This window comes from Tinamus guttatus, unplaced genomic scaffold (genome assembly GCF_059628265.1).
Source record: "Tinamus guttatus ecotype Peru unplaced genomic scaffold, ASM5962826v1 Tinamus_guttatus_pri_ptg000092l, whole genome shotgun sequence".
Classification (NCBI taxonomy): Eukaryota; Metazoa; Chordata; class Aves; order Tinamiformes; family Tinamidae; genus Tinamus; species Tinamus guttatus.
Genome location: NW_028288626.1, coordinates 121,747 through 133,816, shown reverse-complemented (window position 1 = coordinate 133,816; position 12,070 = coordinate 121,747). Strand labels below are relative to the sequence as shown.

General features: G+C 55.4%; 1 protein-coding gene across 1 annotated transcript; it reads left to right on the top strand.

The window, feature by feature from the left end:
• The first annotated feature begins 2,572 nt into the window (after positions 1-2,572).
• Positions 2,573-11,165, top strand: LOC104567192 (FA complementation group G). Its single transcript, XM_088520580.1, has 13 exons — positions 2,573-2,632; positions 3,331-3,462; positions 3,987-4,180; positions 5,056-5,209; positions 6,391-6,521; positions 6,657-6,803; positions 7,394-7,554; positions 7,783-7,849; positions 8,312-8,649; positions 8,767-8,822; positions 9,540-9,677; positions 10,394-10,526; positions 10,894-11,165. The coding sequence occupies exons 1-13, from the start codon at positions 2,626-2,628 to the stop codon at positions 10,997-10,999; spliced, it is 1,764 nt and encodes a 587-aa protein (XP_088376706.1). The 5' UTR covers positions 2,573-2,625; the 3' UTR covers positions 11,000-11,165.
• Positions 11,166-12,070: the final 905 nt, after the last annotated feature.

Sequence of the window (12,070 nt, the reverse complement as noted above, 5' to 3'; positions counted from 1 at the left end):
TAACCTCACAACCTGGTCAGGAATTTGCTGCTTGAATGTGTTTGTGCTGGCAGAAATCCTTACTATCACTAATACTGTGATGCTGGCCCGTGACGTTGCTGCTGCTGCCACCCAGGCCCCTGGGCGCCGTTCTCTTCTGTCCGGGTCTAGCTGCTCTTTACATGGCTGCTGTCGTGCCGAAGAGCCTCCGGGCACCCCTTGTGTGTGGTCAGAGCACTTGGCCAGCACTCAGGCATCCTTTTCCCGGGTCTCCGGTCTCCCTCTGGAGACATTCCAGGCTGGCTGTGGGTTCGTAAAGCCCAGGGATGCTGGGGCAAAACAGAGAAGAGAGCTCTACCTCTGTGAAAACACGCACACATCTCACCAGAGACTTATGAGGCAGTGTTGAGTCCCCACTGCAGATTATAAATTCTGACTTTTAAAATCAAAATTAGCACTCTTTTTTTTAACCATTTCCTGCTCTAGTACATCTGGACCCAGATTGAAAAGCTACAGGCTTCTCTGGGGGACTTCAAACACTCGTTCTGCCTACTGATGCCTAAGTCTCCTCTCTGGAAATAAGGTAGTCTCGTCCGCCCAGTGCCACCATGGGGATCTAGCGATGCAGGTCGCTTCTTCAGCTGAATTTGTTACCACTGCAGTCATGCCAAGGAGCAAGGACTGGCTCCTCATTGCGCTCGCTGCTCTGCCAAGGAGCCTAGCTGCTACACCAAAGAACTTAGATCCAAGACGACAAACTGTCCAAGGGCTGGGGATGCTCTTTCTTTCTTTCTTTCTTTCTTCGACATTTTTAGTCTTCAGCAGCCATCCCTGAACTGCCTTCAAGCCACTTGACTGCTGTTCTTCTGGATGTGCCGGGGTGATCCTGAAGTGGCCACCAGAACCTGCTGGCTCTCCCTTGGCACCCTGGTGAGAGCTGCGCACTCGGACACAGTCCTGGCCTCCCTTCTCTCCCTGCTCCCAACCACCTTCCCAGGGCTTCACTGCTCCCTGAGCAAATCCAGGTTGGATGCCCTTGAAGGTGGTTGGAGAGTAGGCCAGGACTCTGGGGCAAGATCCAGTCTCTCAGGCTTCTCTCTTGGTGTCACGGTTCCAAGACAAACCAGCCCTGGAGGCAGATGCTCCAGGTGGTTTATTTCCAGTCTGTGTCTCCTTTGGGTACACATGACACAGGAGGTGGCACCCTCAATGTGCTCAGTGGAGAGGTTTCCATCCCGCGCTCCTCAACAGCCGCTGCCCCTCCTGCGAGCGTCGTGTCTGCGCTCCTCGACAGCGGCTCCCACCAGCCAGCAAGGAGAGAAATCTCCCCCGGGGTCCTTCCTGTGCCAGGCCGGGGCCGGGACACTACGCACCTGGCGTGGGGGAGCGTTGGAAGCGTTTGTGTCTTGCTTGCACTGCCTGGAAAACGTCCCCAGAAGCCCATGACCACTGTGAAGGGCTGGGGCTCCTGGAGGCTGTTGCTGCCACCTGTGAGGCAATGCCAAGAGATGCCACTGCTTCAGGCCATCAACGTGGTGTGTCTCAGTCCCCGGCCGTTAGCATCTGATTGCTTGTCCTTTGCTTCATCCTGTCTATTCTTCCCTGGTTGTTTCATTTATTTACTCCAAGGAACTGTCATGTTCTTAGCGTTCGTGGCTCCCCTTCCTCTTGGGAGCAGTGCGGGCAGTGGTCGGGAACAGGCTGCTCTGTCTTCCTAGGGCTGACTTGACTTGCTACCCGCATTGCAATAAGATTGTTTTTTATTTTATCAACCTCTCTGTGCCTCGGTACCCGCTTTGGGAATAAAAAAGGTAAAAAAGGGGGGAAGGACCCAGTTCTTGAAAGCAGTTTGAGAGCTTTGCATGCGAAGTGCTCTTAAAGGTGCTAAGCTCTCCTGTGTATCTGGTTAACGCTTTCATTCCCCCGTCAGCAATGAAACCCACACGGTGGAAGTGATTCTTGAGTTTCTGCTCCCGGTGGAGCCTCTCTTTTCCTTAAAAATAAATGAATAAACAACCAAACACTGAACAAGTTCGTAACGTTTATTCATCTGACAGCAAGGGACGGGCAAGCTTCGGTCTGCACAGCTGCAACACCCCTCGCTGCAAACACCCGGTGAGAGCCGGAGCGGACAGACTTTATGTGGGGAGCTGGAGGGGGCCGGCTAGGCCCGCGGTGTCGCTGTCGCCTGCAAGTCCTGCTGCTTCGCCCAACGAGGCCTTTCGGCCCCCCTCGGCCACCGCCTCGCCTGCTGCCGCGCGCTTGTCCGTCGCCTTAGCGACCGCCGCTTCCCGCCCGCCCCGGGGGCCAATAGTAGCGGCGCGGCGGCGAGCGACAGCCAATCAGCGATGAGAGGGCGGGAAGGCGGGAGGAGCGCGGCGCGGCGCGGCGCGGCGGCGCCATGAAGCGGCGTCGCGGCCAGGAGGCCCCCGGGCCCGGCTGCCTCCGCGCCTGGGCGGCCGAGAGCGACGCCCTGGCCGCGCAGTGGCGGGTGCGGCGGGGCGCGCTGCCCCTCGTCCCCCGGGGCGCCGGGGCGGGAGGCGGAGGGCGCGCGGGGCCCGGCGCTCAGTGTGTCCCTTGCAGGGCGGGCGCGGCGGCGCGGCGGCGCGGCGGCAGCGAGACACCTCTGCGGAGCTGCTGCGGAGGATGCGCGGTGAGTGGCGGCCGCGGGGGCTCGCCTGCCCTCCGCTGCCTGGGGAGTGGGGCAGGCCCAGCCCTGGCCTCATCCTTTTGCCGCGGGTTGTGGCCGAGCTTGGGGTGTTTGGAAGACAGGAGGCGATCCCAGTTCGGCAGGGAATGGCAGCCGCTGGGAAGCTGCTGGAGTGGGCTGGCTGCCACCCCCTTGCTCTGAGAGGCCGGGAAGGGCATTCCCTGCAGCAACAGCAGTATAGGGGAAAACAGACTGGAGAAAGATGCTTCATGGAGCCATAAATAATAAAGCAGAGCTGCTGACTACCTGGGTTATCCTATGGCTGCAGTTGGGGAGTCAAAACGTGGGAAATCTCTGGAGAAGGATGGATCTGTAGTTGGAGGAGCACAGCCTGCTGATGCTGTATTGGAAGACTGAAAGAGTTCTGGTGCCTGGAGAACTGCAGGATGCAGATACCAAGCCAGGTGGGAAGACACGAGGGATACAGAGGATGGGATCAGTAGTATCAGCCTCTGGAGAAGTAACAGGACTGTGTAGTGCAGTCCCTGAGCTAAAACCCCACCACCACGAAAGCAAAAGCCTTGGCAGGAATATTCTACTGTCACCACAGGGTGATGAAGCCATAGCATGATAGTGGTTTGTGGAGTTTTGTCTAGCCATGCACCTAGCTCAGTCCATTCTTGTGTTGGTTTTGATTACAGGACTGCCAGCTGCCCTCGCCACTTTGCCTCTGGAGCTCACGGTTCTCTATAACTCCCTGATTTTTGCTGTGGGAACATCTAACTGTGGCATTAATGGAGAAGCAGAAGAAATACGACAGGGGCTGCTCAGAGGTGAGGAGGACGTTCCCTCTGCTTTGAATATGTCAAATGACTGGCCAGGGGATGAGAAGCCTGTGTAAAACAAAGGCTGGCTCTGTAGAGAATGGCTGGAGCATGGAGCAACCCGAGGACATGGGTGATATGTACATGCTGCAGGCCATGCGGATGAGCCAAAGGTTTTAAATGATAGAAATGAGTTTTCAAGGCATAAAACACCAAGCTTCTAACAAAGTTTTTGTTAATTATAATGTGCTGGTTTCAAAGGAAACTTGCTGTGAGTCAGACCTGCAGTGTTAGTGCTTGCCTGCTTTTGGGCTAGGGGCCTTAGGAGGGTGTCAGTGATGGCAGTGAGCAGTGCCGCCTGATGTGGGTTAGTGCACTAACTGTGCCAGCTCCTGTGAGACCGGGCAAGCTCTGAAACCCTCTCCCATCCTTCGCTAGGGAGAGCCTCTGCTTGCTTGAGGCTTCCTCCTGCTCTTGGGGGTATGTCTGTTCCAGGGCACAGACCTGTTGCCTCACGGTTGTTTCTTTTCCAGTCCTGGAGGCCTGCGGGGCCGCTGGGCAGGATCTCAGCACTGAGAAGCTGTGGCAGAAGGTGCTGCAGGAGGTGACTGTTGAAGAGCTGCAGGCGCCTTTGCACCGACTGGGTGCCCTACAAGGAGCGTGGTGGCTGGCGACCAACCGCCTGGGAAGCGTCACCAGCCTCTTCCGACTCCTGAGCAGTGCTGAGGTGACCAGGCAGCTGCAGGATGTGTCTTTCCTTCACCTTGGGGGGCAAAGTCAGCTCTTCCTCCCCCCCGCGCTGGTTTTTGCAGCTTGATCTGCTCCGTAGCTGGTGCTTGATGCTTTTCTGGATGGCCTAAAGTTTAGCACTGAGCCAAATTGTCTGGGCATCTTGTGCCTTCTGCCTTAGGACAGTATCTGAAATACTTGTTCATGTCAGGAGACCTATCTGGCCTGTGGCTAAGGGGCTACTATTTTAGCTTTACTCCTGTCACTGGGGGTTTCCCAGCAGTCTCAATGTGCACCCCAGCTATATCTGTGCAGATCAAAATAACCACCTGCAGGTTTGGTAAAGGACACAGAGCTGGCAGAAATGCTGTGTTTGTCATAAAACCTTCTCCAAAATGCTGCTGTGGCACTTGGAGACTCAAACCCCTCGGTGCTTCCCATTCAGCATGAGTAATCCTGTCCTGGCGGCCCTGCTTAGCCTAGCAGGTCCCAGAATAGCTCCTGCCTGCCGGGGCCATCAGCCAGCAGGCGCCAGCGAGGCGGGTGACTTGGCTGGAAGGGGGCTGCAAGCAGAGCTGCAGCCTCTGCAGGGAGCAAGCTCTGAACAGCATGACTTAGAGCAACCTTTGCTGCTCATCAGCAGGACCAGCTTCCATGGGGGCTGCTCTGCCAGAGGTCCCAAAAGGGCCCCTCGGTCTCAAGTGGGAGCTGTTGCCCAGCAAGAGGAAGGAATTATTCCCCCAAGCAGGTTGTAGTTAGGGTGAGGGGGATGATAGGACATAGCTCCCCAACGTGCTGGCAAAGAGCTTCCCTGCCCCCCTGCTTCCCTCTGTCCTAGCACTGATATTCCCCCCTCTCTCTCTGTGTTTGCAGGACCCAGGGAGAGCTCCCTGCAGCAAAGGAAAGACCCAACTGCTCTCCCTGCTCAGGGCATGGAAAGTACCTGCTGAGGGGGCCTCTGTGTCCCTAGTTCAGAGCGCCCAAGACTTGAAGGAGATACTGTTCACAGCGGCTGCCTTCCTGCAGGGTTTGTGTGGAGGGGACCCATCCCTTCCTCCTGCCCCAGGGCCCTTTTCCCCTGCTGTTATCCCAGTTTTCTTCCCAACCTCGGGATTCCCTTGGGAAATGACCAGGCTGAGCCTTTGGGTGTGCGGGCCTCAGTCTTGCATCTCCAAAGAGTTCCTTTGCTTTTTCCCTAGCTGAGCCTCTGCTTTGCCACAGGGCTTCTTCCACCTCTCTTTGGCTTTAGGTAGATGACTGGGTCCAGCGCGTATCCTGCTAGAACTGGAAGGCTGATGAGGGGTTTCTGAGGATTTTTCTTCCTTCTGTCTGTCTGCTGGTGCCTGCCTGGTTGCAGATGTGCAGGTCCTGCTGGACTGTAGTGCTGTGGGAGCCAAGCAGAGCTGCTGTCCAGCCGTGCAGCCTCGTGGGGCAGCATGTGCTTGATCTCATCTCCGGCTGTTGCATTCTGTCTGTCACACATTTTTTTCTCGCTTGTTGTCTTGCTGCACCTGTAGCTCCTGGGGCAGCCAGTGCTGCCTCACTGTGTTCAGGCTGGCCCTGGGGCTTTCTCTGGATAGGGAAAGTTGGAGTTTCTCATGCACAGACCTCTCGAAAACCTCTAGGGTGGCGATAACACTTCCAGCGAGGAGGCAGCACATTGAATGTAGATGTGACTTAGGCATGTGAGGGTGTTTTCAAATGGAAGCTTGAAATACAGATTGAAAGAAAATCAAATAGCGTTTACAATAAATATTAATAAATTAATATCCCAGAGCATCTTGCTGAGTAATGGCCTGGATGTGCTGGAATGTTTTTTACCACGTTTCTGTGCGTGCTTCCTCGCTTGCACTGTCTCTGCTGATCATGTATGTGCGCTGGGGCTTGCTTATCACCTTCCTGTGCTCTCTGCCTGGGCAGAGGTTGGCATCTCGGTATCCAGGGCACGGAGGCTGCGTTTCTTTCTGTGAGAAACTTCCAAAGGGCAGGTTTTGCTTTTCCAGGAGTGCTGAATAAAAGATGGCAGCTTGGGCCGGTCCTGCCCTGTGCTGCTGGTGTAGAGGGGCTCCTGGGAGAAGGGAAGGAAAAGGGTGGATTGGGCACAGCACAGGCTGACCTGTGGGCCTGCTCCCTTTGCAGACTTTGCAGCAGGGCTGGGGTCTACACAGACTTGTTTGTAGGCCAGGACGTGTGTTGGATCTCTCGTAGGGCTTCAAGAGCTGGAGGCTGGAAACCTCCCTGTGGCCCTCTCCCTCCTCCAAGAGGCTGCAGGCGGATTCTGCTCCAAGAGGCTCCTGGCTCAGATCTACACCTGCCTCAGCTGCTGCGCTCAGCGAATGGTAACGGCCAAGCCTCTCCCTTGCCAGCAAGGAGAGGGGAAACAGCCTCAGTGTGCAGAGGGATCCATACTCTGGCAAACTACAAAGATGTCAGCAAGATGTCTTTGCAATGTGCATCTCCTGCCATTTTCCTAGGGCAAGCCTCAGACAGCCCTTCAGCACCTCAAGCGGGCCCTCCAGGTGGACTTCCAGTGCCTTCCTGCCCTGTCCCATGCCGCAGCAGTGTACCGCGAACTGGGGGAGGTGGATGCAGAGCTGCAGGCCCTGGCTGTGCTCTGTGAGGTTTGTCTGCTGCCCCCAGTTTTGCAGAGGGGTGGCTTCGGGGTCATTTTTTGAGCTTGGTCAGGACCCCCTGCCTAGCACCTGGCTGTTTGCTGAGGCAGCGCTTTTGAATTGGAGCTCATGTTCTTGATGGCTTGCGAGTGTACGCTTTGGTGTTGGAGGACATCAGTGTCTTAAAGTGTTTAGTAAAGAGGCCTTTAAAGGACATGTTGTGTCTGTGAGAACTGTGTGTTCGTTGTGGCAGCCTTGTTCCGCCTTGCAGGAGCAGTAAACACCAAGTTAGATCGTCTGCCTTTCGAAATTCCCTAACCCAAACAGAGCCAAGAGGGATCTCTGTTGATGCTAACAGCACAAGAGCTGATCTAACTAGGTCCATGGCTGTGAGGAGAGTTGCTGTTCCAGGCAGTACAGAGCACCTGGAACTGAAAGCCTGAGGTTCTGTGTGCTCGGGATGGCCTCAGAGATTTCCTGATGCTACGTGGAGAGCAAAAGTCTGCCTGTCTCTGTGATCTTGCTTGCTCTTCCTGGAGGTGGCTGTGCCCTAGTAAGTGAGATCTGTATCTACCAAAGTCTCTGTTCCTGTTTTGCAGGCTCTGGAAAGAAACCCTCCAGCAGCTGCTTCCCCTGCTCCCTGTTGTCTAATCCAAACAGAGCACCTTGTCCACACACCAGCTCTGGCTTCTCTCCTCCGCCACCAACACCTGTCCGAAGTGAAGTACCTGCTGGCACAGAGGTGTCTTGAGGACGGGAGGTAACGGAGCTGCCTCTTGTCTTCTCACAACAAGCTGCTCCTTTGTGATCTGCAGTTTTATTTGTGCTCCAGTTCAGTGTTGCTGTTACAGGTCTGCTAGACATGGGCAGCACAGACAGAGCAAGTGCAGGGAGGGGAGGGCCTGCAGGCTGGTGACTCAGGTTCCACTTGGTTCCTGGCACTTTGTGGGGTCCCCTGCTCCTTCCATGTGTCCTGTCCCTGTTGCAGAGTGGCTGATGCTGTGGAACATTACCTGGATTTTCTGTTGCTGCTTCAGGATGGGCTGCAGCAGCAGGTGGGTGTCTTGAAGAGCTGGCCTGCTGCCTTGAGAGATAAGGTTTGGATCCCCACTTGAAGGACTGGTATCAGGCTTCATACCTGGACTCCCAGTTTTGCTGTGTAGCTTGAGACATGAAGGAAATGAGTAGTTAGCGGCACGGGGCCAGTGAGAGCTGTGAGCTGACTCCTCTGACCTGTGGCACATCTGCCTCAGGGTTGGCACTACTGGAGAAACATTTTCCCATTATCTTCTGAAGCAGCTGTTGGCCCAGTTTTGGATGTCCTTCACTTCAGGACTAGGGCTTTGCCTCCCTGGCTCTGCTGAGCGTTTGCTGCTCCACAGCTTTTGCCTCCAGCAGGCTGCAGTTTCTAAGGGAGTGGGTCTGAAATTTGCTGAGTGCCACCTGTGTGTTCCCAGCAAGCGTGGGGCTGCACTGGGAATTGTGCAGTGCAGTGTCTGAGCACTTTTCCATGCCAGGTCCCCCTGGATGGAGGATCAGCTCTGCCCAGGCTGCCAGAAGTGTTCCTGGAAGCTGCATCTGCCCTGCACCAGGCAGACAGGCCTCAGGATGCCATAACCGTGTGCGAGGAGGTCGTGAGCCGCACAGCCAACCTCATCCCACATACACTGCGAGCCGAGGAGAGGCTGGAGCAGCTGGAGCGCCCATCCCCAGAGACACAGCTGGCTGGTGGGCCCCTGTCCCAGAAGAGGGAGAGTCTGTCTTGCCTTGTGTGGAGAACAGCTGCCTATCTGCACCAGGGCTGGGCCTGGGCCAAGCTGGGCGAGACCAAGGAGGCCGTAACGCAGTTCAGCAGGTCATGAAGATTTGAGTGCTGGGGCACCAGTGGATGACAGGGGCCAGCCTGACATGACGGCTAGTGTGACTGCTTGCAGCAGACAGCACTGAAGTTCCTCTGTCCTCCCTCCCTCAGGTGCCTTGGTGACCTCTTACGAGTCCAGCTTCATCAGCCTGGTGTTGAAACAGCAGGTATGACAGGGCCTGGCTCTGCCTGGATCTGAGGATTTTGGCATCGGTGAGAACAGGAGCAAGGCTCCAGGCTCAGTATCACCTCTGGCAGGGGGTGCCTGTCACAGTGTGCTGAGCCCCATGTCCCACTGGAGCCTCTGAAGGGACCCGCTGGTTTGGTCAGAGCTGGGCCCTCAGCCCTGCCTTGTCCGCATGCGCTGGATGACAGCTAAGTGGGCTTTGAACAGGGAAGCTCCCTGAATCCATGATCCAGGGAATAGATTTAAGCCAGTTGTGCTGCTCCTGGTGTTTTAAGGATTTTTCTCCACCCCTCTGGTCTTTCTTGGCAAATGTATTTCTTACCATGGAGGTGCTGTGGACACCGTGAGCACCAGTCTCTTAGGACAAGCACATCCATCCCCACTGCCGATGGGCAGCCAAGCCCGGGCCAGGCTGACACTGCTCTCTGTTCTCACCCTCTACCACCTCCTGGCCTATCCTCTTCCAGAAGGTCCCTTGTTCCTTGATAGTCTCTTGTAATGTTATTGCCATCATTTTGGGATGTGCCTGGGAACCAGCAAAGAGGCCGGGCTCAGGCACTGGCTGATCATGGAGGAGCAGGGCAGCTGGAAGATGAACCAGGCCAGGCAAATATTTGGCTCATCTTGACTGCTAACCTGCCTTTGCCTCACTGGGAATGTCATCTCCAGGGTGTGAGTCTTTGTCTTTCCATGCTAGGGAGTGTCCTACCAGAAGTGAAGCTGCTCCAGAAGATCAGGTTGCTGTCCCTTATTGGGCGAGGTACCCAATTCCTGGAGCTGGGGAAGCACAGGGAAGCCTTGCTGGATTTCCAGTACAGCCTGCAGATCTCACCAGGTGAGCAGCTCATTTTTGAGGAACAGAGAGGATAGCCACAAGTTGGGTTTCCTTTTTTTTTCTCTCTCTCCAGGGCTGCTTTGCTATTTTCAGTAGGAAGGTCTCATGTTTCAGACCTTACATTCAAATGACAAAGACTACAGCAGGAGCTGGATAGCTGGTATCTTGCTTCATCCTAGGAGGCTGCATGTCCTTGCCTGTCAGCCTGGAGGCTGTGGCATATTGGGAGAGAGGAGAGTGCAGCTGCATCTGAGGAAGAATAAGAAATGCCCGGAGCTGCTTTCCAGGGTGAATCTGTAGCCGTTGGATGCTACAGTAGCACTGACACTGTGGGTCTGTGGGGTTTGGTGGGACCATTGGCAGTCAGGGCTGCTCTCCGAACGCCATCCCAGTCGCGTCTGAGGCTTTTTTCCCCACACCCAGCCAGGGCCTTGCTTTGGGGTGCAGACCTGCTGGAAAAGCAAACCCTGGCCCATGTCTAAACAGAGGAGCAGCTGCCTATGCCACAGGACTGATGGCATGTGTCCGGGCTGCTAGGCTAGGTTAATTAGAGCCTATGATGTAGTCAGGAAGGTCTCCTCCCTGTGACCTGCTCCTCATGCTCAGCTCCCTCATCTGGCTTTTCCGCTTCCCTTGCGACAGCCCGCAACGCACAGCAGCACTGGGAAGCTGCTCCTCCCCTGCTCAGGGCTGAACTTCCCCCTTGTGTCTTGCAGGTGACCCTGCTGCTGCCTCCTACCTGGTGCAGGCCCTGTGGAAACTGGACCGGAAGCAGGAGGCTGCCATGCACTGGCAGAAGCTCTTGGAGAGCCCCGCTGAGGAAAAGGCGCAGCAGGAAGAGCTGGGAAGGTGTGTGGCGAGGCAGGTGCAATCACTGCTGGGCACCCGAGAAAGCCCCATGACCCTCAGCTTGTGTTTTAAACTATTTGGATGGTTTAGCTAGCGCAGCTCCTGCCAGCCTGGGGCTGCAGCACAGCTGTGTCAGAGGAGCTTCCCCTCCTGCTGTTTCTGATATTTGGTGCTTAGCCGGGCTCTGCAGGGCTCGCTCGGGCACACGAGAACTGTCAGGGAGCCAAAGTCAACCCCACTCTGCAATAGCAAATGGGAGAACAAAGGCTGGGGACATTGCTGAGGACTGTGCAATGAAAAAGGAATGAACTGTGAGAGTCTGGCAAAGAAATGGTCCTTACTGCTGCAATACCCTTTTTTCTTTCAGGCCGTACCCTTTGTACTTGGTTTCGTGTCTGAAGCAGGCAACCTTCCCGCAGAATGAATCTCTTGCTGGAGACATACAGGATTATCTCCAGACCATGAACAGCTAACCCAGCATGGCATACCTGCTGAAACCTCCCTGCCTGCACCAGGATGACATGAAGCCTTAACGGCTTCTCCAAGACTCCAAATTCCTCTTGGATAAAGTTCAGTTCCTAAAGAACTGAAACAGAAGGAAGTTGCTTTAAAAGTTACTAATAAAAGCCTCAGATCTAATTTATAAGTTTTTCTATGATCTTTTTCCTGGAATGGTTCACAAAACCAAAGCATTGCAGGTTCAAAAAACAAAGCATTGCAGGGGGGACAGTGGCCTTGGCTCTGCTTGGAGCTGCTGTGAGCCTGTGGGTTGAGCAGGGAATCCCATGCTTCTCCGAAAGGAATATCCTTGCCATCTTGAAGTCACCACAGGCTATGCAGCTCTATCAACGGGGGCCAACTCTGCCTTCCCTGCCCCAGGGAGCTATGACATGGATTAGAGTGTCGCTCCTACCTGTGTTTTCTACCTTGGCGTTTCACGTGGTTGCTGTCAGCTGGAGCCCGGGAATGGTTTTGGCTGAAGCCCAGAGTGCTGAGGTCCTGCTCTGCCAACGTGCTGCACCAGGGCTTGCGAGCCAACGGAGGCAGCAGGATCGGGATCTGTCCCGGAGGAGCTGTCTGCTGCACAGCTCTCTCTGAGCCCCTGCTATGGCAGCGGGCTATGGTGAAGGGGCTCCTGCTCCTGCCCAGCATCTGCTGCAGCTCATCTGGGGACAGGAAGGTGCCTCAACTCCCATCAGCCAAGTCTGGCAGGCTACATCTCCCACAAGAAGGAACAAGGGACTGAGACCTGCAGAGTAAGGGGTGAGAACAGCAGGAGAAGAGTGATCTAGGAACAACTTGGAAGAAGACTTGGAGAGATCACTCTCAATAAAAGTGTGTTTCGGCCTACACCTCCTTAAGGGAAATATCCTGAAGACTGAGTTACAAAGTCACATGCTAGAGCGGGGATTGAGAAGCCTGCAAGAGCCTGGACGGCTCAGCTGTAGGCTCAATAGGGCCTGCGGCCCCAGAGGAGGAGCACCAGGAACGGGACGCGGAGGGAAGCGTGTCAAGGCCCCACACGTGCATGCCCAGGGCCCTGA

Excerpts from the sequence above, each read along its gene's own strand:
- LOC104567192 (XM_088520580.1), top strand. Across the intron at positions 4,181-5,055 it reads GACTCCTGAGCAGTGCTGAG|GACCCAGGGAGAGCTCCCTG; the intron begins GTGACCAGGCAG and ends CTGTGTTTGCAG. Across the intron at positions 5,210-6,390 it reads AGCGGCTGCCTTCCTGCAGG|GGCTTCAAGAGCTGGAGGCT; the intron begins GTTTGTGTGGAG and ends GATCTCTCGTAG.